Source organism: Drosophila yakuba, chromosome 2L (genome assembly GCF_016746365.2).
Source record: "Drosophila yakuba strain Tai18E2 chromosome 2L, Prin_Dyak_Tai18E2_2.1, whole genome shotgun sequence".
In the NCBI taxonomy this organism is placed as follows: Eukaryota; Metazoa; Arthropoda; class Insecta; order Diptera; family Drosophilidae; genus Drosophila; species Drosophila yakuba.
The window spans coordinates 27,763,428-27,790,527 of NC_052527.2; the positions used below are offsets into that span (position 1 = coordinate 27,763,428).

A 27,100-nucleotide genomic window follows, 5' to 3' on the forward strand; every position below is an offset into this window, starting at 1 on the left:
ATCGAAATCCAGCAGTTTTGGGGGCCGGTCAAGCAGATCTAATTCAAAAGACAATTATAGGTGCTGTCCAAAACATGCAGAATGATCTGCTGACCCAGCTAGCTGAAAAAAATGGCTCAATTAATAGAGACAAACCTAGCCGCACATCTTCAAACACCAAGAATTGTTTCTGAGGCAGAGAATGGGGCTGATTTCAGAGGACATATACCACTAGAAAATATGGAGGACCAATCCGGTTCTGGCCGAGGGACTCCCAGAAGCTTCAAATCCGATCTAAGACAGAGGCTCGATTAAGTAGGCCACATTGTGAACAGCTGGAAATTGAGTTTTAGCGGAAATCCAGAGGGTATAAGTGTAGATAATTTTATTTATCAAGTACAGGCTCTTACAGAACAAACACTGGGTGGCAATTACGCGGTTTTTCTCCAGCAATACAATATCAAAATCAAGAAATACTAAGAAAATGAGAACTTTTTGGAAGTCCATAAAAACAATTAATGCTATATGATTTAAGGATAATGATAAGCGACCATATGCCGAGGTTTGGATGTTGGATAGGATGGTTGTCGGATTGTTGGATACCGGAGCGGCCATAAATGTTATCGGAGCCAAGTTGGCAGAACAGATTATACGTAGCAGGGTAAAATTTAAGAGCGTTTTAATGGTGGCGCATACTGCGGATGGAAGAAAGCAGGAAGTTGTAGGGAAATTAACAACCGAAGTAAAATTTAAAGGTGTATCAAAAGAACTCGATTTTCACATTGTGCCTTCTGTATTTAGGGCTACATTTTTGGAAAATTTTCAACTTGTTGCCATCGTCCATGGAAATCTCAGAAATCGTATTGGATGCTCACACCCTGTCCGAAAGCCAACGAAACAGCCTGATTAAAGTGATTGGCAAGTTTCCCTCGTTCGCAGTCTCAGGGCTGGGAAAGACTCATTTAATATCTCACGAAATTTATGTTGGCGAAGCTAAACCGGTAAAGCAGCGGCATTTTCACGTGTCTCCCGCTGTCGAAAATTATTATATGCGGAAGTAGACAGGATGTTGAAAATGAGGGTGATAGAGGAGTCTCAGAGCCCCTGGTCGTCTTCAGTTGTTCTTGTTCAAAAACGTGGAAAAGTTTGCCTCTGTCTAGATAGTCGTAAGGTCAATGCGGTGACGACAAATGACGCATATCCCTTGACGCAGATCGACGGGATATTATGAAGACTTCCTAAGGCGATGTATATTTCAAGTTTGGATTTGAAAGACGCCTACTGGCAGATTCCTTTGGATCGTTAAAAGACGGCGTTTACCATTCCGGGGAAGCCTCTTTACCACTATACAGTAATGCCATTTGGGTTAACTAATGCTTTACAAACGATGACACGTCTGAATTATGACATGAGGTGTTTGTGTACTTAGATGACCTGCTGGTAGTTTCGGATAATTTCGAAATGCATCTCAAAGTGTTGACCATAGTTGCAGAAAAAATCAAAGCTGCTGGTTTGACACTCAGCTTAGAAGAAAGCTATTTCTGCATACGTTCAGTCAAATATTTGGGGCATATAGTCGAAGAAGGTGTCATAAGAACCGACCCGGAAAAAAATTTCTGCAATGTCGGAATTCCCTCTTCCGAAAAGTCTGAAATCTCTGCGCAGTTTCTTAGGAATGGTAGGATGGTATCGAAAATTTATTAGCAATTTTGCTTCACTCGCTACCGCTTTGACCGACTTGCTGAAGCCCCAAAAGAAATTCCAGATGACTCCAGAAGGTGAAAAAGCATTTGATCAGCTGAAAACTATGCTATGTTCGGCTCCTGTCCTTCGCAGCGCAAATTTTAACAAGCCATTTTTCGTGCAGTGCGATGCGAACATGACTAGTGTTGGTGAAGTCTTGGTTCAGAAAACAGAGCAGGGAGATGAGTATCCAATAGCCTTTGTATCCAAAAAGATGAAAAAGGCTCAGAGGAATTATTCGGTCACTGAACAAGAATGTTTAGCTGCCATAATTTGCATTAAACGGTTTAGGCCGTATATTGAGGGACACGAATTCACGGTCATTACGGACCATGCTTCTCTTAAGTTCATAGGCGCCATCTAGATGTCGGTGGTCGAAGCAAAGAAGTGGCTCAAAAGAAAGGCAGAGGAGAGCAACAGGCCCAAATGTCAACCTTCTCTGGGGCACATATCTCTTTTTTCTAGGGGCAAAAGGTTGGCGCCAGATTGGTGGCGTCTAAGATTTTCTTTTTCACCTCCCGACTTTGATCAAGAGCAGTTGTGCGCGATTTGCTTCGTAACAAACTGCAGGGTTTGTCCAACATATACCTTGGCAACATGAGTCCCACGAGCCAACGCCCCAATCCACCAGCTGCGTCCAGAGTCGCGGACCAGGAAGTCAGGGAAGCTTCCGACTCATCGAGAGTCAGTGAAACTATTCAAAAGAAGAGCCAGCCGCTAAAATGCGCTCAAAGATTTTGAGACCCCATGCGGGAGCTTTGGTGTCGCCGCCGCGAAACGAAAAAGCAGAGGCGAAAATCATTTTTGGCTAGTGCAAAATCATTACTAAGCGATGTAATTTAAGGCCCGAGAAAAGGCCAAAAAAATCTAAGAAGGGGAGAGACAATTGGTGGCCGAATGTGAAAGGCAACTCAAGAAAAAAACTATAAAGAAAGTCATAGGCCAAAAATGGCCTGATTTTAGTATGATTTAAGTGTAGGATAGGTAGAATTAGTTTATTTCTTTTTTTGGTGTTCAGCCGGCGAAATTTGTAAATCATCCGGCAAGCAAGAAAAGAGGCAAGATCCCAGAGAATGAAAAAGGCTTGGCCGAAAAATAATTGAGTGGTTCTTGTTTGTTCTGTGAATTTTGGTTTTGAGTGATTTTCTGTTCGCCTCTGCTCGGTATAAAAACCCATATGTTTATCGTTTAAAAAAAAAGAAAAAAATAATCTAATCTAAGTGATATGAAACAATTATGTAATTTTGGAAAAAAAATGAATATTTATTTTCTGCAGCGAACTAGCCTGATTAAAGTGATTGGCAAGTTTCCCTCGTTCGCAGTCTCAGGGCTGGGAAAGACTCATTTAATATCTCACGAAATTTATGTTGGCTAAGCTAAACCGGTAAAGCAGCGGCATTTCACGGTCATTACGGACCATGCTTCTCTCAAGTTCATAGGCGCCATCTAGATGTGGGTGGTCGAACCAAAGAAGTGGCTCAAAAGAAAGGCAAAGGAGAGCAACAGGCCCAAATGTCAACCTTCTCTGGGGCACATATCTCTTTTTTCTAGGGGCAAAAGGTTTGCGCCAGATTGGTGTCGTCTAAGATTTTCTTTTTCACCTCCCGACTTTGATCAAGAGCAGTTGTGCGCGATTTGCTTCGTAAAAAACTGCAGGGCTTGTCCAACATACACCGTGGGCAACGTGAGTCCCACGAGCCAACGCCCCAATCCACCAGCTGCGTCCAGAGTCGCGGACCAGGAAGTCAGGGAAGCTTCCGACGCATCGAGAGCCAGTGAAACTATTCCAAAGAAGAGCCAGCCGCTAAAATGCGCTCAAAGATTTTGAGACCCCATGCGGGAGCTGGAGTCGGAAACAAATTTCGCTTCAGCACCGGTGTCGCTGCCGCGAAACGAAAAAGCAGGCGAAAATCATTTTTTGGCTAGTGCAAAATCATTTCTAAGCGATGTAATTTAAGGCCCGAGAAAAGGCCAAAAAAATCTAAGAAGGGGAGAGACAATTGGTGGCCGAATGTGAAAGGCAACTCAAGAAAAAAACTATAAAGAAAGTCATAGGCCAAAAATGGCCTGATTTTAGTATGATTTAAGTGTAGGATAGGTAGAATTAGTTTATTTCTTTTTTTGGTGTTCAGCCGGCGAAATTTGTAAATCATCCGGCAAGCAAGAAAAGAGGCAAGATCCCAGAGAATGAAAAAGGCTTGGCCGAAAAATAATTGAGTGGTTCTTGTTTGTTCTGTGAATTTTGGTTTTGAGTGATTTTCTGTTCGCCTCTGCTCGGTATAAAAACCCATATGTTTATCGTTTAAAAAAAAAGAAAAAAATAATCTAATCTAAGTGATATGAAACAATTATGTAATTTTGGAAAAAAAATGAATATTTATTTTCTGCAGCGAACTAGCCTGATTAAAGTGATTGGCAAGTTTCCCTCGTTCGCAGTCTCAGGGCTGGGAAAGACTCATTTAATATCTCACGAAATTTATGTTGGCTAAGCTAAACCGGTAAAGCAGCGGCATTTCACGGTCATTACGGACCATGCTTCTCTCAAGTTCATAGGCGCCATCTAGATGTGGGTGGTCGAACCAAAGAAGTGGCTCGAAAGAAAGGCAAAGGAGAGCAACAGGCCCAAATGTCAACCTTCTCTGGGGCACATATCTCTTTTTTCTAGGGGCAAAAGGTTTGCGCCAGATTGGTGTCGTCTAAGATTTTCTTTTTCACCTCCCGACTTTGATCAAGAGCAGTTGTGCGCGATTTGCTTCGTAAAAAACTGCAGGGCTTGTCCAACATACACCGTGGGCAACGTGAGTCCCACGAGCCAACGCCCCAATCCACCAGCTGCGTCCAGAGTCGCGGACCAGGAAGTCAGGGAAGCTTCCGACGCATCGAGAGCCAGTGAAACTATTCCAAAGAAGAGCCAGCCGCTAAAATGCGCTCAAAGATTTTGAGACCCCATGCGGGAGCTGGAGTCGGAAACAAATTTCGCTTCAGCACCGGTGTCGCTGCCGCGAAACGAAAAAGCAGGCGAAAATCATTTTTTGGCTAGTGCAAAATCATTTCTAAGCGATGTAATTTAAGGCCCGAGAAAAGGCCAAAAAAAATCTAAGAAGGGGAGAGGAAATTGGTGGCCGAATGTGAAAGGAAACTCAAGAAAAAAACTATAAAGAAAGTCATAGGCCAAAAATGGCCTGATTTTAGTTAAGTGTAGGATAGGTAGAATTAGTTTATTTCTTTTTTTGGTGTTCAGCCGGCGAAATTTGTAAATCATCCGCCAAGCAAGAAAAGAGGCAAGATCCCAGAGAATGAAAAAGGCTTGGCCGAAAAAAAATTGAGTGGTTCTAGTTTGTTCTGTGAATTTTGGTTTTGAGTGATTTTCTGTTCGCCTCTGCTCGGTATAAAAACCCATATGTTTATCGTTTAAAAAAAAAGAAAAAAATAATCTAATTAGTGATATGAAACGATTATGTAATTTTGGGAAAAAAATGAATATTTATTTTCTGCAGCGTTTACAGGCCCTTGAAAGCGCTTTCCCTCCATTCCATCCCCAAATTTAACTTTAAACAAAATAAGCTATAGAGAGAGTCATGTAGGCAGAGAAAAATAGAAATTAACAAATGCGCTCAAAGCGTTCACTGCAATCAAAACCCACTCAATTTTGATCTGAGTACAACTTATCTGAACCGGCTTCGTGCTTTAAAGTTATTGCCAAATATAAACAAGAGAGAACGCTATAGTCGAGTTCCCCGACTATCTGATACCCGTTGATCAGCTAGTGGAAGGGAGAAGGAGAGTCTTAAACACAGTTTTTGGCGGTTTGTGGGCGTGGCAAAACGTTTTTTGACAAATCGATAGAAATTTACAAGACTAATACAAAAATGAAAAATATCAAAACATTTTTCAAAAGTGTGAGCGTGGTAGCTTTGGGCGGTTTGTGGGCGTTAGAGAGGGCGTGGCAAATAGTTTTTTTGCAAATCGATAGAATCTCCTTTTAGCTTTTAAATAAACTTGTATAATGTTTTAGAAAAACAGTAATTTTTGACTTGGCATTAACCCCATGAGACCCTTGAACACCGAAGGGCCGTTCAATTTAAGAGGATAAGTATGGTCATAGTACGGCCATGGTAGGGAGGGCAAAAAGTATCTTAACTCCATCTGAGATAAGTAAGTGTTCGTAATGATATAGTGCAATATTTTCCTTTTCTTATTAATATCTATCCTTTTTCCGTGTATTTAGACTAAGATTTGTGTTATCCCGTGCCCCTTTTTTTTGGATTGTTCCTTCACGCAAATTTGAACTTCATAATGAATAAAGGCAAATCCAAGAGAAGTAGCAAGATCACCACCACCAATAGTCGACGAGCCCAGCCGGAGAAAATTTTTGCGTGTGCACTTCTCCTGAGTTTACGTACCTTGTGCATCCCAAAAAACTGTGGCCATGACCTTGTTGGCCGACAGACCCACCTTGGCCTTCTTTGGTGCACGTTCACCCGGAGAAACCCACTGTCTTGATTGTTCTTTGGTCTCTGGTGTGGTGTGGTGGATCCATGTTTCGTCTACGGTAACGAAACGGCGCAAAAATTCGTTTGGATTGCGGTTGAACATCGCCAAACACTCCTTTGAAATGGTCACACGGTTGCGCTTATGGTCGTGTGTGAGCAATCGCGGCACCCATCGCGCGGAAAGCTTTTTCATGTCCAAATATTCATGTAAAATGTGATGTACCCGTTCAGTTGAGATGCCTACAGCCTCAGCTACCTCACGCACTTTCATTCTCCGATCATCCAATATCATTCCATGGATTTTGTCGACGATTTCTGGCATGACGACCTCTTTTGGGCGACCTGAACGTTCGGCATCACTTGTACTGGTACGACCACAACGGAACTCAGTAAACCATTTCTTAACCATTGAAATTGATGGTGCAGAGTCCCCATAATATTTATCAAGTCTTTCCTTGGCTTCGGTGATGGATTTTTTACGCAAAAAATAATGCTTAATTAGCACACGAAATTCACTTTTTTCCATTTTCGTTAAAATTCACGAGATCGTCTGCTTTCAATGCCTATAAAACGCAAACCAAAAAACGCAGCTTTCTCAAAATTTTACAGTCAGCTGTTAATCGATAACTGCTGACAGGAGCAGTGTTGTATTTAGAGCAGGTGCGCGGCAAATACAAAAAGTCACGGACTTATCAAACGACCCTCGTATCATTCACATCGATTACCTTGAAAAGGGTAAAACGATCACCGGCGAATATTATTCAGAGCTTTTGGACAGATTCGATATTGATTTGAAGCAGAAACGACCGCATTTGGCGAAAAAAAAAGTGCTGTTCCATCAGGACAATGCACGGGTGCACACGTGTGTAGTCAGCATGGCAAAATTTCATAAATTGGGCTACGAACTGCTACCCCATCCAGCATATTCTCCAGATTTAGCCCCCTGTGACTATTTTTTGTTTCCAAACATGAAGAAATGGCTCGGCGGTAAGAGATTCGGGTCAAATGAAGAGGTCATCACAGAAACAAACGACTATTTTGAGGGCCTTGAGAAAACCTATTATTTGGAAGGAATAAAAAAATTGGAAAAACGCTGGACTAAATGTATAGAGCTAAAAGGAGATTATGTTGAGAAATAAAACGCTTCTTTGACGAAAAAAATATATTTTATTCAAAAAGTCACGGACTTATCAAACGACCCTCGTAACATCCAGCCGCAGTATTTACTAATTGTTCGTTACAAGCGTTCTCTTTTGTTTTAATCAGCCAAAAACCACCAGAACATATGGTGGAGAATAGCGCATTAGGGGCAGAAAGATGAAATGTCCCTAGCGTAAGAAAAGTTCAATTTTTTTACTTATATGTTGTCGGCTTTTATTTTGTCTTGTATATAAGATAATACAGCAGATGATGCTTGATCAGGGGAAAGCCGAGAAACGAAAACTTGTTTCTTTAGTGGAACCACCGAGAGGTGTTTTGGCAGGTTGTATTTCTGAAGTGCCAACTTGTGCCGGTAGTCCGGACTCAATATTCCTTTTGCGGTGGTAAACTATTCGGGACAGGTGGAATCACCGGTTGAGAAACCTGTGCGGACAAAACGGAATCTGTAGCAATCCCAAACTGGGCTCCCTCCACATCGGATTGATCAGAATCTTTTTTAGCTGCCGATCTAAGCTACATTTGAGGGTTTGCTGCGATCGTCAACTGGTCAGCTGTGGAGTCCTTAGGCAGCCTACCACCAGCGGCCTTCTTGCGCTTTGGAGATTATTTTAATAGCTTAAGGCTATTAAACTGTAAAGCTAGCGTGGAAAGGAGATCATAGGATCGACGAAAACTATCTCGACCTACGCCAAAACTGCTGATCAGTCCTTTCAAGCCACCTTTAGTGTGGCGCATAAACGATTTCTTCTCGTTTTCAGCCCCTAGGCAAGGTATCACAGTATTTTAGATATAGGCCCTTAACTAGGTTATCACTTGTTCGGCCTCTAAATCCATTGCACTTAGTTTAGTCAGGCTTTATAACCTAAAGGCATTTGTTTTAGAATCAGACAACATAATTTTCCATCTTTTTAGGATCTTGAAACTTGGAAGCGAGCTTAGAACATTAAAATTTGTGTGGGAGAGCGAGAGAGTGAGAGAGCTTATCCACAGCGCGGTTTATGTACATACAAAAACAACACCAAACAGCACAGCGTACAAACGCTGGGTTGTTTACAAAATATAATCATAAAGAATTTATTATAATTTTGCTACCGCAACTTAAATTTGAAGCGCAGGAAAAAACACGTTCGCTTGCTTTGAAGCTAGGAATGCTATGACGAATGTTAAGAGAACATTTGAAGTAGCACAAGTTGCAACAAAAAGTACAAAAAAAAGAACAATTTATGTGCATTGCAAGAAATGATAAGCATCTACCATCACCGCTTGAGAAAGTTTAAACCGTATACCGTAGACCTTTTCTATGACTAAAGATAATAAACATTAATAGTTACTAAACACAGAAAAATCCTTTTGTGAAGCGTTTTTATAAATGTTACGACAATGCTGTTAAATGCTCTAAACCTTTAGACGATCAATTCATCTTTATTAAATAGTGAAATCTTTAAGAAAAATATGAATAATTTTTCTGACAAAAAACTTCTTCTCGACAATCAATTTGTTTATCTGTCTACTTAGTAGACGTACTCTGGGGAAATACATAATGTGGAGTAGAAGGAATTTTATTATCTGTAGGAGACGTGTAGCCTAAGACGAAGTACTGCATGGTAGGTACACTTTCGTTAACCCGGGTCTTGAGATAACTTTCTTTTAAGCGAAAAAATACTCCGTTTTGCAACTTCAATTGAGTTGCCTAACCCATTGAAATCAGATTTAAGCTGTGGCCATACTTCAATGCGACCTGATTGCAAATTTTCAAATTGTAAAATTTTATTGTATATGGCAGGGTCTCCACTGACAAAAACTTTTCTATTGCACTGTCAATTTATTCTTACCGCTCTGATACTAACCGCAGTGAAGGGACTTTTGATGAGATTAAAAAAGAGAGAGATTGGACCGGTACCTAATAAAATCTGCTTCTATTAATATCTCTATTTCTTGCGAATGGTGTTGCCTCGATAGTTGCGCTGTTCAGCCTATCCCGTTAATTGTGGCATGCTTTCATTAACTTCGGCCTTGGCCTACTTTTGTGTACTTCAGGTCTTCCTTGGCCCTGGCGCATGCTCAAAGCGCAGAATTCTTGTTTGCTAGCTTTTTGTCTCAGTTGCCTTCCGCTTTCGCCTGTCGCTGAAGCGATTGACTTGTTCCGTCCATTTTTGGGCTCTGATGATCCTGCCGTTTTCTTCCTTCTGATTTAGGTCGCTGATGTGCACGGTACCGTTTCGGTAAAGAATCTTACATATTACTGGCGTCTGCAAACCCCTCTGCCGTTTTTGACAAATGACGCTCCTATGCATTTCCTTGATTTTTGTGGCCAGTTATCGATTGGCCACATGGCCTTCTATTGGAAAGTCATGATACTCCCGCAAGACGGTTTCGCTTGGTTGCAGCAGGACGCATAGCTGCACATCTTTCACCACATATTCTTTTCCTGCTCTATTCTGAATTGTCTGGGAACTTTTGAAGCTGTGTCTCTATTTTCCGACGGATATCCGTGATCCACCTGCATTTTATTTTTGACTTTGACGTGTAATAGTTTTTTTCGCCTATCTTCTCACACAAGACAAAGTCTTCGCCTTCGGGGCTTGTAAGCTATATTATCCCTACCGATAATATATCCCCTACCGTTTATTTAAATTTAAGAAATATTTTTACATAAGTGGGAGCACATCTTTAAAAGCGTTCCGACCTTTTTCCCGTTGATATTGATAGAATTTATTTGATTTAATACTTATTTTAAATTAGTTTTTAACTCTTTTTTATCAGAATAATTGCTGTTCATTGGATTCAGACTGCTGAATTGAAGAACGGCATCCGATTTTGCCACACCAATGTGTTGCCTGCTAACTCCTTTGTTCTTTGTACGGTGGTCAAATTCCTCGCGGCTATAAACGCAACGTCGATGGAGCTGAAAGGTGACGCAGAAACACATCAAAACAATTACCAAAGGAATACTGCTGCCTAATTGTGGCTTCATGCAAACTCCCTCCTTAAGGTGCACAATGTGCTGGAGATTTTTCAGGCTTAACAATTTATAAATTACATCTAAAGCTTCGCGGCTCATTAAGTTTACTTTTGCTTTTATTATTAAGAACATTACATTTTCAGATCATTTTTTATAAATTTGACTAATTTGACTAATATTGTTTTATGTAGTCCTAACCCCAAATAAAATAATAAACGAAAAATTTAATTTTAAAATGAATTCTATAAATAGTTTAAAATTTTTTTTTAGGATCTAGCCTTGGCCGTCTGATCGTCCGTCTATCCTTAGAACTATATAAGCAAATATTTTTAGGTTAAGGTATCTGATAGTCGAGAAACTCGCGTTCTCTCTTGTCTCATTTGAGACATTGTCGGTTTACGTTCATTGTCTGTTTACAGTTTATTTCCCATTCGTTTCTTTGATTTTTAGAAAACTTTGTCGCCGACGTAATAATTTTTATAAGACCTATTGTTGGCGTGTTGAAGTTTTGAACTAATATCTTTCTCAAATTCTGCAGATCCGTTCAGCAACCTCAATTGAGTTGGGTTAGCCCAATTAATTCTTCTGATAGTTTTCTTCTGGGAATTTCTGGGAATCGCTATGGTCTGTTATTGCTAAACCACTAATGATAGTACCCTGAGATAGATTATTTAACACTCACTACCATAAATTCGCGACTTTAACACTGCGTGTACTTTCTTTTTTACTTGATACTTGGACTCGTCAACATTAAGTAGATTCAAGCACGACTCCTCTCTACGGATGTTTAAGCGGTGGTCAAAGCTTTCTGTGATAAAATTACTTTAGGAATTGGCGTATAAAAGTGTTCGGCACAAAATAAATTCATTTCTGTTTGGGCACTTACGATTGAAGTAGCTAAGATTCCAAATAAGACGGCAAGGGGATAGATCAGCGGTTAACTTGCTCTGTGGCTATTAACCTTGATTATTCTTGCCAAAACCTAGTAGCCTTTCGATTAAAGCCAATTTCCATTCGTTTTGTCTCGGTTTTTTCGATCCTCCTTGACTCTGGAGCGCGCACAAAGTGCAGTATTTTGCTTTTCTCCATTGACTTCCTCCTGTAATATAAATTCAAATACGATTAAAAAAATCCATGGAAAATCAAATGGAAAACCCGTCTTTCTAAGCCTTACGGTTACCTTTCCTTAACTTAGCTTAGTTAATGGGCGTATCTAAAGGCGGACGAGATATAGGAATACAGTAAAGAACAGGGAAAACATATAAAAGTTCATTAACATTAGTATAGTGAAACAAGGTGGTAATAAAACTTTTGCATCCCTATTTAGGCGTCGTAAGACAACGAGTTAGAAATTTTTTGAACCGGTTGAATGCGATTCAAATAAACTTCGTATTATGGACTCCAAAAATGCCGTCCATACTCTAGGAGCGGACGTGTTGAGCTAAGCTCAAGAAAATAAAACGACGATGGATTTGTAGATAATTCAAAAGATTTGGTTTACTTTCCTCTGCAAAGTTTGGCAGCGATGCGCAAATGCATAAAGTACAAAAGCGAGAGTTGAATTGATTGCAGAGCGAACAGTAAAACGCTATGCTAAAAATGTAGGTGCCAGAGTTATACAAATATAGATAGCGCGAAAGGGGAGAGCTTAGATGGTCACGCAGATGATCTGCATAGATAACAAAGATAATGCTCTTGAACTGTGTCTCCAAAGTTGGTATGTTTACAAATAAAAAATTTATAATTTTCTGGCAGCTGCGAAACCCAACATTGTCCTCCCGTTGGAAGCGTGGCTTTCAACAGAATTCTTAAGGGGTAGCAGAGGCAGCTCATTCACTGCTCGCTTCGTAGATCCTACTGCGGTATGATCCTGCGCTACGCTGACCATGCGCCTCGTGCCGTTCTGTAGCGGTTACTTGGCGTACGGATCTGCTGACCGTGCGCGTCGTGACCTTCTTCGTCGGCTGTTAGATCCGCGGATCAAGTTACGCCGCCATTGGATGTGGAACCTTTGTTGCACGCGCATTTGGCTGATTTGATTCTGCTTAGCTTGTGATAACTTATATACAGTATTCCACGTGTTGAAGATGGCGGAAAAAGAGACGGTACAGCTGCGGCTATCACGGCTCCCTCAGTACCCAGCCAGTATCTGCCGATATGTTTTTATACCCGTTACTCGGGTAGGAAGCGTTTCCGACCATATAAAGTATATATATTCTTGTTCAGGATCAATAGCCCAGTCGATTTAGCCATGTCCGTCTGTCCGTCCGTCTGAAAAATCTAGAAAATCTTGTCTAGAAAATCTAGTCTAGAAAAATGAGATTAAGCATACAGACTCCCAAGATATAGAAGCAGCGCAAGTTTGTCGATTCATGTTGCCACGCCCACTCTAACGCCCACAAACCGCCCAAAATTTCTATCGAATTGCCGAACAACTTTTTGCCACGCCCACTCTAACGCCCACAAACCGCCCTAAACTGCCCCACCCACACTTTTAAAAAATGTTTTAATATTTTTTCATTATTAATTGGTCTTGTAGATTTCTATCGATTTGCCAAAAAACTTTTTGCCACGCCCACTCTAACGACCACAAGCCGACAAAAACTGTCAGTGTTGAAGACTCTCCTTCGCACTTCCACTAGCTGAGTAACGGGTATCAGATAGCGTTCTCTCTTGTTTCATTTTTGTATTAGTCTTGTAAATTTCCACCAGCTGAGTAACGGGTATCAGATAGTGGGGGAACTCGACTATCGCGTTCTCTCTTGTTTTAATCAGTCAAAAATCACCAGAATATATGGTGGAGAATAGCTCATTAGGGGCAGTTATCTTGAAAGATGAAATGTCCTTAGCGTAAGAAAAGTTAAATTTTTTCACTTTTATGTTGTCGGCTTTTATTTTGTCTTGTATATAAGACAATACATCAGATGATGTTTGATCTGGGGAAAGCAGAGCTACAAAAATTTGTTTCTTTAGTGGAACCACTGAGAGGTGTTTTGGCAGGTTGTATTTCTGAAGTGCGAACTTGTGCCGTTAGTCCGGTTGTTCCTTTATGGTGATAAGCTATTCGGAACAGGTGGAATCACCGGTTGAGAAACCTATGCGGACAAAACGGAATCTGTAGCAATCCCAAACTGGGCTCCCTCCACATCGGATTGATCAGAATCTTTTTTAGCTGCCGATCTAAGCTACATTTGAGGGTTTGCTGCGATCGTCAACTGATCAGCTGTGGAGTCCTGTTGATCACTTGCCGGAGGTTGCGGGGCATTACCCTTAGGCAGCCTACCAGCGGCTTTCTTGCGCTTTGGAGATTCCTCTAATAGCTTAAGGCTATTAAATTGTGAATCTAGCGCGGAAAAAAGATCATTAGCTCGACGAAAACTATCTCTAGCCACGCAAAAACTGCTGATCAGTCCTTTCAAGCCACCTTTAGTTTGACGCGTAAACAATTTCATTTCATTAGCAACTCCTAGGCAAATATCACAACAGTATTTTAGATTTGGGCTTTTAGCTAGGGCCTTTTTCTGCTTTTGTTTGGCCGTTAAAACTAGCGCACTTAACGTGCATAATTCTTTCACATAGCAAACAGGTAATTTTAGACTGCTCAGGCTTTATTACCTGACGTCGTTTGTTTTGGAAGCAGACAACATTGGTTTCCATATTTAAAAGAGAGAGTAAACAAAACACAAAGACAGAAGGAGAACAGATTAAATAATTATACCCGTTACTCGTAGAGTAAAAGGGTATACTAGATTCGTTGAAAAGTATGTAACAGGCAGAAGGAAGCGTTTCCGACCATATAAAATATATATATTCTTGATCAGGATCAGTAGCCGAGTCGATCTGGCCATGTCCGTCTGTCCGTCCGTATGAACGTCGAGATCTCAGGAACTACAAAAGCTAGAAAGTTGAGATTAAGTATACAGACTCCAGGGACATAGAAGCAGCGCAAGTTTGTCGATTCATGTTGCCACGCCCACTCTAACGCCCACAAACCGCCCAAAACTGCCACGCCCACACTTCTGAAAAATGTTTTGAAATTTTTTTCATTTTTGCATTAGTCTTGTAATTTTCTATCGATTTACCAAAAAACTTTTTGCACGCCCACTCTAACGCCCTCAAACCGCCCAAAGCTGCTACGCCCACACTTTGGAAAAATGTTTTGATATTTTGTCATTTTTATATTGGTCTTGTAAATTTCTATCGATTTGCCAAAAAACTTTCTGCCACGCCCACTATAACGCCTACAAACTGCCAAAAACTGTGTTTAAGACGCTCCTTCTCTCTTCCACTAGCTGAGTAACGGGTATCAGATAGTCGGGGAACTCGACTATAGCGTTCTCTCTTGTTTTTATTTAAATAACAAGAGATTAATTGCCGAAGCGAACGGAACTTTAACTAGTACGAAATCGAATAATTTGTAGGGATAATACAAATTAAGTTTATTATTTTGGGTAATGTTCACAAAGTTTGAAATTAATAATTGTAAAAATGAAAAGAACTACGACTTTCGCACTAATGAACGCATAGACTGACTTCGTTAAAAATTATGCAGCGACTGACTTCAACGTATTACTTCAGAGAACCCATGGGAGAGAGAGACTGTTGGCAATGCTGTTAGGATCTGGCTGATGAAATACTTGGCGGTTCTGGTCAAATAGGAAACAGTGTGTGCACTCCCAAAACATCTAGGCTACATAATTATGCCAACTTACTCCAATCCCACATATATTCTTGATCAGGATCAATAGCCGAGTCGATCTGACCATGTCTGTCTGTCCGTCCGTCTGTCCGTCCGTATTAACGCTGAGATCTCAGGAACTACAAAAGCTAGAGAGTTGCGATTAGGCATACAGACTCAAGAGACATAGACGCAGCGCAAGTTTGTCGATTTATGTTGCCACGCCCACTCTAACACCCACAAACCGCCCTAAGCTGTCACGCCCACACTTTTGAAAAATGTTTAGATATTTTTTCATTTTTGTATTAGCTATGTTAATTTCTATCGATTTGCCAAAAAACTTTTTGCCGCGCCCACTCTAACGACCACAAGCCGACAAAAACTGTCAGTGTTGAAGACTCTCCTTCGCACTTCCACTAGCTGAGTAACGGGTATCAGATAGCGTTCTCTCTTGTTTCATTTTTGTATTAGTCTTGTAAATTTCCACCAGCTGAGTAACGGGTATCAGATAGTGGGGGAACTCGACTATCGCGTTCTCTCTTGTTTTAATCAGTCAAAAATCACCAGAATATATGGTGGAGAATAGCTCATTAGGGGCAGTTATCTTGAAAGATGAAATGTCCTTAGCGTAAGAAAAGTTAAATTTTTTCACTTTTATGTTGTCGGCTTTTATTTTGTCTTGTATATAAGACAATACATCAGATGATGTTTGATCTGGGGAAAGCAGAGCTACAAAAATTTGTTTCTTTAGTGGAACCACTGAGAGGTGTTTTGGCAGGTTGTATTTCTGAAGTGCGAACTTGTGCCGTTAGTCCGGTTGTTCCTTTATGGTGATAAGCTATTCGGAACAGGTGGAATCACCGGTTGAGAAACCTATGCGGACAAAACGGAATCTGTAGCAATCCCAAACTGGGCTCCCTTCACATCGGATTGATCAGAATCTTTTTAAGCTGCCGATCTAAGCTACATTTGAGGGTTTGCTGCGATCGTCAACTGGTCAGCTGTGGAGTCCTTAGGCAGCCTACCACCAGCGGCCTTCTTGCGCTTTGGAGATTCCTCTAATAGCTTAAGGCTATTAAATTGTGAATCTAGCGCGGAAAAAAAATCATTAGCTCGACGAAAACTATCTCTAGCCACGCAAAAACTGCTGATCAGTCCTTTCAAGCCACCTTTAGTTTGACGCGTAAACAATTTCATTTCATTAGCAACTCCTAGGCAAATATCACAACAGTATTTTAGATTTGGGCTTTTAGCTAGGGCCTTTTTCTGCTTTTGTTTGGCCGTTAAAACTAGCGCACTTAACGTGCATAATTCTTTCACATAGCAAACAGGTAATTTTAGACTGCTCAGGCTTTATTACCTGACGTCGTTTGTTTTGGAAGCAGACAACATTGGTTTCCATATTTAAAAGAGAGAGAAAACAAAACACAAAGACAGAAGGAGAACGGATTAAATATTTTTATTTAAATAACAAGAGATTAATTACCGAAGCGAACGGAACTTTAACTAGTACTGAGTACGAAATTGAATTATTCCAGAATTTACTAAGACCCAGTACTGGATTTGGCAAAAACAAAAATAAATTCGGAGCGCAGAAAAAAACACGACCGTTCGCTTTGAAGCTGGAAGACGGCAATCAGGTGGGAAGCAAAAGAGCATCTGATTTGCGTACGTCATCAACTGAGGCAATTGCCGTGCATGCGGATCTAAGCACCACACTCTTCTTCATCTGCATGTCGTGGCCTAGCTTTCCCCGCATGAAAGGTTACAGCCTGGGGAAACGCTTGCATCTGACTCACTCTGCACGGCCTGAAACGACTGCTGCTTTTCTTGCTCAGGATCTTGGTGAAGATGTTGTGCTCCTAGCCACTGTATTAGTGAGGAACCGTTCAGGAATCTTCGTTCCTTGCCGTGCTATGCTTTACCTCGGATCTCACCTGCACCTTATCCGGATTCGCAAATTAGCTTAACCTTGAAAAGGTGAAATCGGCGGCTTGCGTTACTGGAATAGGCGATTCTAGTTTTGAAACAGATGTTTCCTCAGTATACATTTCAATGCGATCTCGAACTTCTAACTTCTCGGCCGACATCACTGCTAATATTGCCTCCTATATTATTGAATGTCAGCCCTGCTTAGACATTGACATTTGCAACTGGAACATACCCAAAAATCTTAAGCTCGCGGACCCAGAGTTTCATCGTTCTGAGCGCATAGATTTGCTGATTGGCGCCATTCTCTTCTACGAACTGATGTGCGTTGGTCAATTCAAACTGACTTCATAAATTATTGGCCACCTACAGCATCAACGAAGATGCCAGTATTGGAATTCCGTCAAAGTAAAGGATTAGAGCAGCCAGTACACTTTGTTGGGCAAGATGGCCTTTGTCTAATATATGGCCAGCTGAAAAAGCCTTCGTTGAAGTCAGCGACCGAATCCCAATCAGCGTAGCGCAGGATCATACCGCAGTAGGATCTACGAAGCGAGCAGTGAATGAGCTGCCTCTGCTACCCCTTAAGAATTCTGTTGAAAGCCACGCTTCCAACGGGAGGACAATGTTGGGTTTCGCAGCTGCCAGAAAATTATAAATTTTTTATTTGTAAACATACCAACTTTGGAGACACAGTTCAAGAGCATTATCTTTGTTATCTATGCAGATCATCTGCGTGACCATCTAAGCTCTCCCCTTTCGCGCTATCTATATTTGTATAACTCTGGCACCTACATTTTTAGCATAGCGTTTTACTGTTCGCTCTGCAATCAATTCAACTCTCGCTTTTGTACTTTATGCATTTGCGCATCGCTGCCAAACTTTGCAGAGGAAAGTAAACCAAATCTTTTGAATTATCTACAAATCCATCGTCGTTTTATTTTCTTGAGCTTAGCTCAACACGTCCGCTCCTAGAGTATGGACGGCATTTTTGGAGTCCATAATACGAAGTTTATTTGAATCGCATTCAACCGGTTCAAAAAATTTCTAACTCGTTGTCTTACGACGCCTAAATAGGGATGCAAAAGTTTTATTACCACCTTGTTTCACTATACTAATGTTAATGAACTTTTATATGTTTTCCCTGTTCTTTACTGTATTCCTATATCTCGTCCGCCTTTAGATACGCCCATTAACTAAGCTAAGTTAAGGAAAGGTAACCGTAAGGCTTAGAAAGACGGGTTTTCCATTTGATTTTCCATGGATTTTTTTAATCGTATTTGAATTTATATTACAGGAGGAAGTCAATGGAGAAAAGCAAAATACTGCACTTTGTGCGCGCTCCAGAGTCAAGGAGGATCGAAAAAACCGAGACAAAACGAATGGAAATTGGCTTTAATCGAAAGGCTACTAGGTTTTGGCAAGAATAATCAAGGTTAATAGCCACAGAGCAAGTTAACCGCTGATCTATCCCCTTGCCGTCTTATTTGGAATCTTAGCTACTTCAATCGTAAGTGCCCAAACAGAAATGAATTTATTTTGTGCCGAACACTTTTATACGCCAATTCCTAAAGTAATTTTATCACAGAAAGCTTTGACCACCGCTTAAACATCCGTAGAGAGGAGTCGTGCTTGAATCTACTTAATGTTGACGAGTCCAAGTATCAAGTAAAAAAGAAAGTACACGCAGTGTTAAAGTCGCGAATTTATGGTAGTGAGTGTTAAATAATCTATCTCAGGGTACTATCATTAGTGGTTTAGCAATAACAGACCATAGCGATTCCCAGAAATTCCCAGAAGAAAACTATCAGAAGAATTAATTGGGCTAACCCAACTCAATTGAGGTTGCTGAACGGATCTGCAGAATTTGAGAAAGATATTAGTTCAAAACTTCAACACGCCAACAATAGGTCTTATAAAAATTATTACGTCGGCGACAAAGTTTTCTAAAAATCAAAGAAACGAATGGGAAATAAACTGTAAACAGACAATGAACGTAAACCGACAATGTCTCAAATGAGACAAGAGAGAACGCGAGTTTCTCGACTATCAGATACCTTAACCTAAAAATATTTGCTTATATAGTTCTAAGGATAGACGGACGATCAGACGGCCAAGGCTAGATCCTAAAAAAAAATTTTAAACTATTTATAGAATTCATTTTAAAATTAAATTTTTCGTTTATTATTTTATTTGGGGTTAGGACTACATAAAACAATATTAGTCAAATTAGTCAAATTTATAAAAAATGATCTGAAAATGTAATGTTCTTAATAATAAAAGCAAAAGTAAACTTAATGAGCCGCGAAGCTTTAGATGTAATTTATAAATTGTTAAGCCTGAAAAATCTCCAGCACATTGTGCACCTTAAGGAGGGAGTTTGCATGAAGCCACAATTAGGCAGCAGTATTCCTTTGGTAATTGTTTTGATGTGTTTCTGCGTCACCTTTCAGCTCCATCGACGTTGCGTTTATAGCCGCGAGGAATTTGACCACCGTACAAAGAACAAAGGAGTTAGCAGGCAACACATTGGTGTGGCAAAATCGGATGCCGTTCTTCAATTCAGCAGTCTGAATCCAATGAACAGCAATTATTCTGATAAAAAAGAGTTAAAAACTAATTTAAAATAAGTATTAAATCAAATAAATTCTATCAATATCAACGGGAAAAAGGTCGGAACGCTTTTAAAGATGTGCTCCCACTTATGTAAAAATATTTCTTAAATTTAAATAAACGGTAGGGGATATATTATCGGTAGGGATAATATAGCTTACAAGCCCCGAAGGCGAAGACTTTGTCTTGTGTGAGAAGATAGGCGAAAAAAACTATTACACGTCAAAGTCAAAAATAAAATGCAGGTGGATCACGGATATCCGTCGGAAAATAGAGACACAGCTTCAAAAGTTCCCAGACAATTCAGAATAGAGCAGGAAAAGAATATGTGGTGAAAGATGTGCAGCTATGCGTCCTGCTGCAACCAAGCGAAACCGTCTTGCGGGAGTATCATGACTTTCCAATAGAAGGCCATGTGGCCAATCGATAACTGGCCACAAAAATCAAGGAAATGCATAGGAGCGTCATTTGTCAAAAACGGCAGAGGGGTTTGCAGACGCCAGTAATATGTAAGATTCTTTACCGAAACGGTACCGTGCACATCAGCGACCTAAATCAGAAGGAAGAAAACGGCAGGATCATCAGAGCCCAAAAATGGACGGAACAAGTCAATCGCTTCAGCGACAGGCGAAAGCGGAAGGCAACTGAGACAAAAAGCTAGCAAACAAGAATTCTGCGCTTTGAGCATGCGCCAGGGCCAAGGAAGACCTGAAGTACACAAAAGTAGGCCAAGGCCGAAGTTAATGAAAGCATGCCACAATTAACGGGATAGGCTGAACAGCGCAACTATCGAGGCAACACCATTCGCAAGAAATAGAGATATTAATAGAAGCAGATTTTATTAGGTACCGGTCCAATCTCTCTCTTTTTTAATCTCATCAAAAGTCCCTTCACTGCGGTTAGTATCAGAGCGGTAAGAATAAATTGACAGTGCAATAGAAAAGTTTTTGTCAGTGGAGACCCTGCCATATACAATAAAATTTTACAATTTGAAAATTTGCAATCAGGTCGCATTGAAGTATGGCCACAGCTTAAATCTGATTTCAATGGGTTAGGCAACTCAATTGAAGTTGCAAAACGGAGTATTTTTTCGCTTAAAAGAAAGTTATCTCAAGACCCGGGTTAACGAAAGTGTACCTACCATGCAGTACTTCGTCTTAGGCTACACGTCTCCTACAGATAATAAAATTCCTTCTACTCCACATTATGTATTTCCCCAGAGTACGTCTACTAAGTAGACAGATAAACAAATTGATTGTCGAGAAGAAGTTTTTTGTCAGAAAAATTATTCATATTTTTCTTAAAGATTTCACTATTTAATAAAGATGAATTGATCGTCTAAAGGTTTAGAGCATTTAACAGCATTGTCGTAACATTTATAAAAACGCTTCACAAAAGGATTTTTCTGTGTTTAGTAACTATTAATGTTTATTATCTTTAGTCATAGAAAAGGTCTACGGTATACGGTTTAAACTTTCTCAAGCGGTGATGGTAGATGCTTATCATTTCTTGCAATGCACATAAATTGTTCTTTTTTTTGTACTTTTTGTTGCAACTTGTGCTACTTCAAATGTTCTCTTAACATTCGTCATAGCATTCCTAGCTTCAAAGCAAGCGAACGTGTTTTTTCCTGCGCTTCAAATTTAAGTTGCGGTAGCAAAATTATAATAAATTCTTTATGATTATATTTTGTAAACAACCCAGCGTTTGTACGCTGTGCTGTTTGGTGTTGTTTTTGTATGTACATAAACCGCGCTGTGGATAAGCTCTCTCACTCTCTCGCTCTCCCACACAAATTTTAATGTTCTAAGCTCGCTTCCAAGTTTCAAGATCCTAAAAAGATGGAAAATTATGTTGTCTGATTCTAAAACAAATGCCTTTAGGTTATAAAGCCTGACTAAACTAAGTGCAATGGATTTAGAGGCCGAACAAGTGATAACCTAGTTAAGGGCCTATATCTAAAATACTGTGATACCTTGCCTAGGGGCTGAAAACGAGAAGAAATCGTTTATGCGCCACACTAAAGGTGGCTTGAAAGGACTGATCAGCAGTTTTGGCGTAGGTCGAGATAGTTTTCGTCGATCCTATGATCTCCTTTCCACGCTAGCTTTACAGTTTAATAGCCTTAAGCTATTAAAATAATCTCCAAAGCGCAAAAAAGCCGCTGGTGGTAAAATGCCTAAAGGGAACACCCCGTAGCCACTGCAAATGATCAATAGGACTTCACAGATGTCAATCGAAGCACATCCTCAAATCCTAAGATCGGCAGTAAAACAAGATTTGGAGCAATTCAATCAATACGTTGTGGTTGAGGTGGACTCTATACCTTTGGATTGCTAGAGATTCCGATTTGTCCGCACTTGTTTCTCAACCTGTGATTCCACCTGTCCCTATTAGCTTAAAAGGAATATTGAGACCGGACTACTGGCACAAGTTGGCCCTTCAGATAAACAATCTGAAGTACCAATCTCTCACGGTGGTTGCACTAAAGTTTGGAGATTTCTTTGATTGTATGTTCCACATTTTTAAAATCACACAGCTAGCATTCTATTTTGATTTGTGGCACCAAAAACTAAAAGACCGCTTGATAATATCTTTTAATTGTATATTAACTAACCTTTTCATAACAAGATTAAAGTTAGTCACAAGTACAGAAAGATGTAAAGCAAGTCTCCAAGTTACGGGGTTTGGACTGTCACCCGCTCTCCGCTCCCTCTCACTCTCTCTCGCTCTTCACCACCGAGTCTCCAACTCTACTCTCCCGGTGGCAGCTCAAATTGGAGTCTCCGCTGCGCTCGGGAGAGCCTATCTAATTAGAATAACCTTTAGTGTAAAACTGACTTTCACAGAATAAACATACGCACGGTCGCGCCCGCGCATATAAGAAAAGTCAAGTGTTCGCTTCTTTTCGAGTGTTTCTATTTCAGCCCAAAAGGAAAATTCCAGGACATTTTGATCCATTCTAGCCAGATCACCTGGATTTTCAAGTTTGTCATTTTAATTGCCGGTCTACAGCAAAAGGTTCGAAAATCCAATTTCGTTCAATTTGCTGTGAGATTTATTGTCAAATCTAACGGATTTCTTCGACGAAAGGCAATTAAAGAAAAGTACTTATTCATTCCTACGGGCGCCGCCATATTACCCACCGTTCCCTTTCGACCACATTCGTGAAAGTCAAAGTCAAAATCTCCGAATATATTTAAATATTCATCCCGAAAAAGAATTAAAGTTCAAAAAAGTGCAAAATTCCAAATGTGAAAAAGTGAAAATAATTTGTGCCAAGTTCAGTAAAATTTCTAAGTCCAAAGCTCTGCCAAAAGTGGCAAAAAATCTGCTCTCGTTTCACTGTGTCCAACGCAAGCCAAATTCTTTTCGCAAATTGCTTAAACTCCGCAGTCCACTTAATACAAAATACCAAAGTGTAAATTGTTTCCCGTCGGCAAATCCAAATCACAAACAAAATTTTTTCCTGTTTTGCTTGGATATTAATTTGTTTTTGCTTTTAGAAGTACTTATAACGCGTAGAAAAGGTTCCAATTCCACCATTCCACATTTCTCCGTTTCCAGTTGTAAAAAAAATATAATATTCTACGTTCTGATAAACATTTTTTCGACAGTGTTCCACATTCCAAGTGTTCCAACTGTAGATCAGGTGGACCTGATTACCATAAATCACCGGTCATTTATACAATTCGCTGGTCACTCCGAGTCACCTGTCCCATTAGTAGAAACTACGGCGTTTCCACTTCGTAAATTTTACAACACTTTCTCACCCATTACATCCTATACGGTCTTTTTCCGCTGCTTTATACCGTTCACGGCGGCAAGCTTAAATTTATTAAGTGCATTCTAAGGAATCTGTCTACATTTTCAAAAGTGTGACCGGGCTCCAAAACCGCTTCCCTTCCATTTCGTATTTCTTCGATTATGCTCATCGGGGACGATAAGAAGAAATTGTCCGCTGACAAACCCAGGTCTATTTTTTCACCACAAGGGCCCAAGAGTCCAAGAATTCCAAGCAATTCGGTGATAACGCCTGCGCACATTTCCGACGACTGTGGTACTCCATCCAAAGCCACAGTACAGCGTACAGCTAAAAATATGGCTGCTTCCGATCTAGCGCTAGGCAAATTCATTTCGGTTTCTGACCGCTTAAGCGAATTTGAGGCTCAGATCAACACTCCGGAATCTGCAGCTCCAACCGTCACGATGCTTAGCTACCGTCGCGACCAAGTCCGAACCCTATGGGACAAGGTTGAAAACGAATTCGACATCTGCTCAGAGTGCCTTGTGTCAGCAGGCGAAGCTGCAGCGGGCAACATGCCTATTCTCAGGGCTAAATACAGTAATTGCTATTCAGTCTATGAAAGGTGCGTTGCCCAGCTTGTTGATAAAATCGAGCAGGGCACGTCTCAGTCCATCCCAGCCCCAGGCCTATATTTCCTCTGGCTGTCGGTTGCCTCCATGCGATACAGAAGTTTTCGCAGGCGACTATTTTCGCTGGCCGACTTTCCGGGATCTTTTCACAGCCATTTATATTAATAATCCACGGCTGACTCCGGTTGAAAAGTTATTCCATTTAAATGCCAAAACAAGTGGCGACGCGCATGCCATCGTTTCGATTTCGCCTCTCACCAACGAGGGTTTCCGCTCTGCGTGGGAGAACCTAACAGAGCGTTTCGAAAATAAACGATTGTTGGTAAACAGTCAATTAAAAATCCTTTTTAATGTGCAAGCCGACATCTCGACATGGGTAGAGCTGAACACCTTCCTCACAGAGCGTCATCGAACCCTAGAGGCCATTGATTATGTGAGACCGCCCTTACCAAGTCAGTCGCACTCCAAAGCGATGAATTCAAGTGGGCCCTCTGGAAAAATAAGTTCCTACGAGTCGAAAGTGGCTCCAAAATTCAAAAGGTGCGACTTGTGCAACAAGGAAAACCATCCTGTCCGTGTATGTCCGCGTTTTCTCCAAATGTCGGTTTACGACCGGTCAGCCTACATTAAACGGAAGTAGTTATGCTTAAACTGCTTGGCAAAGGGACATCAGCTTCGTGAGTGCAAAAGCACACAAAATTGTTTTACTTGCCGTGGCCGGCATCACACGTTGTTTCACCGAAACAACCTCTTTTCCAGAAATTCAAGCCCTTCAAATCCTACAAGGCCAATTTCTGCTAATCAAGCCAATTATTCGCCACGGGCTCAAGAGCTATCCTTCTTGGCACTGCCGTGTTCAATATTTCCCATCTTGGCACTAACTTTAAGGCACGCGCCCTGATCGACTCCAGATCAGAGGCAACATTTATTACCGAGCGACTGTTCAAACCCAAGTCTCAGGCTTAAAACAAACAGTAGAAGCTCAGTCCAAGAAGCTCTGCAGTTTCACCATCCGATCTCTGACTAGGCCCGCGTTGCAGTTGGAGACGACGGCCAATGTCCTCTCTCAACTAGCCGTAAATCTGCCTTCCTACCCAATTCCGCAAAATTTCCTTGGGGATCTTCCCGATTTTCCACTGGCGGATCCAAAATTCTATGAGAGCGCACAAATAGATGTCCTTATCGGAGCCGACATTCTGCCTTCGGTGCTTCTGAGTGTAGCATAAACCAACATTTGTGGCTCTCTCTTGGAGCAAAAGACAATTTTCGGCTGGGTATTAGCTGGGCCAGTGTCAGCCTCAGCACAAAGCAGAATTTCCTCTGTTTCAACGCAGATCTCCCACGCGTACGATATTTTACTGGACAAACTACTCACAAAATGTTGGGAAGTGGAGAATATACCAAACAAGTTGGCAAAAGAATCCGATTCCATGTGCGAGAAGAATTTCCTTCAAACGACTACGAGAGACGAGTGCGACAAATTTGTCGTTACTCTGCCTTTTCGCGACCCAGAACATATCGGTTCCGGGCTAGGGCATTCTAGGTCTTTCGCGTTGGCTCAGTTTTTAAGAAATGAGCAGCGTCTAAAAAGAGATGAGGCCTTAAAAGCGAAATACGATTCGGTGATCCTGGAATATCTCGTCTTAAAGCACATGCGACAAGTTCTTCCTACCCATGATTGCAACGCCTATTATATGCCACATCACGCCGTCTTAAAACCGGAGAGCGTAACTACTAAACTCCGTGTAGTATTCAATGCCTCCAGCCCTTCATCGAATGGTACCAGTTTAAATAATATCCTTCATGCTGGCCCTGTCTTACAGTCCGACTTAACCATTCAAATTCTGAAGTGGCGCTATTTCCGATACGTGTTCAGCGCCGATATCGAAAAAATGTATCGGCAGATCTGGGTAGATCCGAAGCACACTCCATTCCAACGAATACTTTTCCGTAACAATAGAGGGGATCAGAGATTTCGAATTGAAAACGGTAACCTTTGGGGTCAATTGCGCGCCTTTCCTGGCCATCCGAGTACTGCAGCAGCTAGCAGCTGACGTAGAACTCAGCCATTCAAAAGCTAGCAATATCATTCGAAATTTCATGTATGTCGATGATGTTCTAGCCGGAGCGGACTCCACGGAAGAAGCTCAGCTCATGGTGCAAGAGCTCGGAGACGCTCTGAATTCCGCCGGATTTCCATTGAGGAAATGGACCTCCAACCAAAAGAAGTTTTAGCGGCCATTCAGAGCGACCATCTATTAAATACTGATTTTCTCGAGATCGATGCAGAAAGCACTGCCTAAACCCTCGGCATTCGCTGGAAGGCAACCTCCGACGAATTCTTCTTTGTTCCGCCAGATTTGGCTATTGAAACGTCCTTTACAAAACGCCAAGTCCTGTCCCAAATTGCCAAATTGTTCGACCCTGCTTGCTGGTTAGCGCCGTTTATCGTTCGAGCTAAAATTTTCATGCAGGAGATTTGGCTACAGGTTCTTGGGTGGGACGAAAACATTCCAAATGAGCTTTTTCAGCGATGCCTTAATTTTCTTCAAAGTTATTCGTTTTTAGAGCAGATACGCATTCCTGGCTCTCGTTTCACCCAGATTTCTAGGTCGAGCATCATGTCTTTTGCGATGCATCGCAAAATGCTTATGGGGCGGCAATATATGTCCGCGTAGAAGTGGGCAGCACCATTATGGTGCAACTCCTGACCGCGAAGACCCGGGTAGCACCAGTCAAAACGGTTTCGCTCCCAAGACTGGAGCTGTGCGGAGCGTTATTGCTTTCCGAAATGGATGCAGCCATCATTCCACAGATACCTACGATCGATTCCGGACTTTACTGCTAGACGGACTAAGCAAGCCAGCGTACCAGTGGAGCACATTTGTAGCCAATAGGGTGACGAAGATCGCCCAGGCCACAAAAACAGAGAATTGGTCTCATGTTCAATCTGAGCATAATCCAGCAGACCTGGCAAGTAGAGGAGTTTCCCTCCGAGATCTAGCCGATACCCAGTTATGGTGGCACGGACCGACCGTTGCAAAATCCACGCAACCAATGGCCAACTCAGGTCGACAACGCTCCGGTGACCGACCTGGAGAAGCGTGCTCTAAAAGTCCATCTCGCAAAAGCTCCTTCTGAAGAGTTGTTGGCACGTTTCTCCAA

General features: G+C 41.3%; 1 protein-coding gene and 2 long non-coding RNA genes across 13 annotated transcripts in view; 2 read left to right on the forward strand and 1 right to left on the reverse strand.

Annotated features, from left to right (window-relative positions):
- The window catches only part of LOC26535268 (gamma-interferon-inducible-lysosomal thiol reductase), a 114,240-nt gene that overhangs the window by 43,784 nt on the left and 43,356 nt on the right, over positions 1–27,100 (reverse strand). For 2 of the 10 annotated variants that reach the window (XM_043206856.1, XM_043206855.1), the window contains one exon: positions 11,241–11,437. The exons of 5 other annotated variants lie outside the window; for them this stretch is intronic. In XM_043206856.1, the coding sequence (XP_043062791.1) occupies positions 11,336–11,437 (102 nt within the window). In that variant the 3' untranslated portion in view covers positions 11,241–11,335. Of the gene's footprint in view, positions 1–11,224; positions 11,438–19,118; positions 19,541–27,100 lie in introns of those variants that run through there. 3 more of the 10 variants (XM_039371311.1, XM_043206859.1, XM_043206857.1) reach the window with 3 other exon arrangements.
- LOC120320761 lies at positions 7,909–10,561 on the forward strand. The gene is made up of 2 exons (XR_005560303.2): positions 7,909–9,598; positions 10,140–10,561. It is a non-coding gene; the product is annotated as an uncharacterized LOC120320761 (long non-coding RNA).
- On the forward strand, positions 16,498–19,616 carry LOC120320759. 2 transcript variants are annotated; one of them, XR_005560301.2, is made up of 2 exons: positions 16,498–18,455; positions 18,520–19,616. It is a non-coding gene; the product is annotated as an uncharacterized LOC120320759 (long non-coding RNA). The 2 variants fall into 2 exon arrangements; XR_005560300.2 differs by having other exon boundaries at positions 18,534–19,616.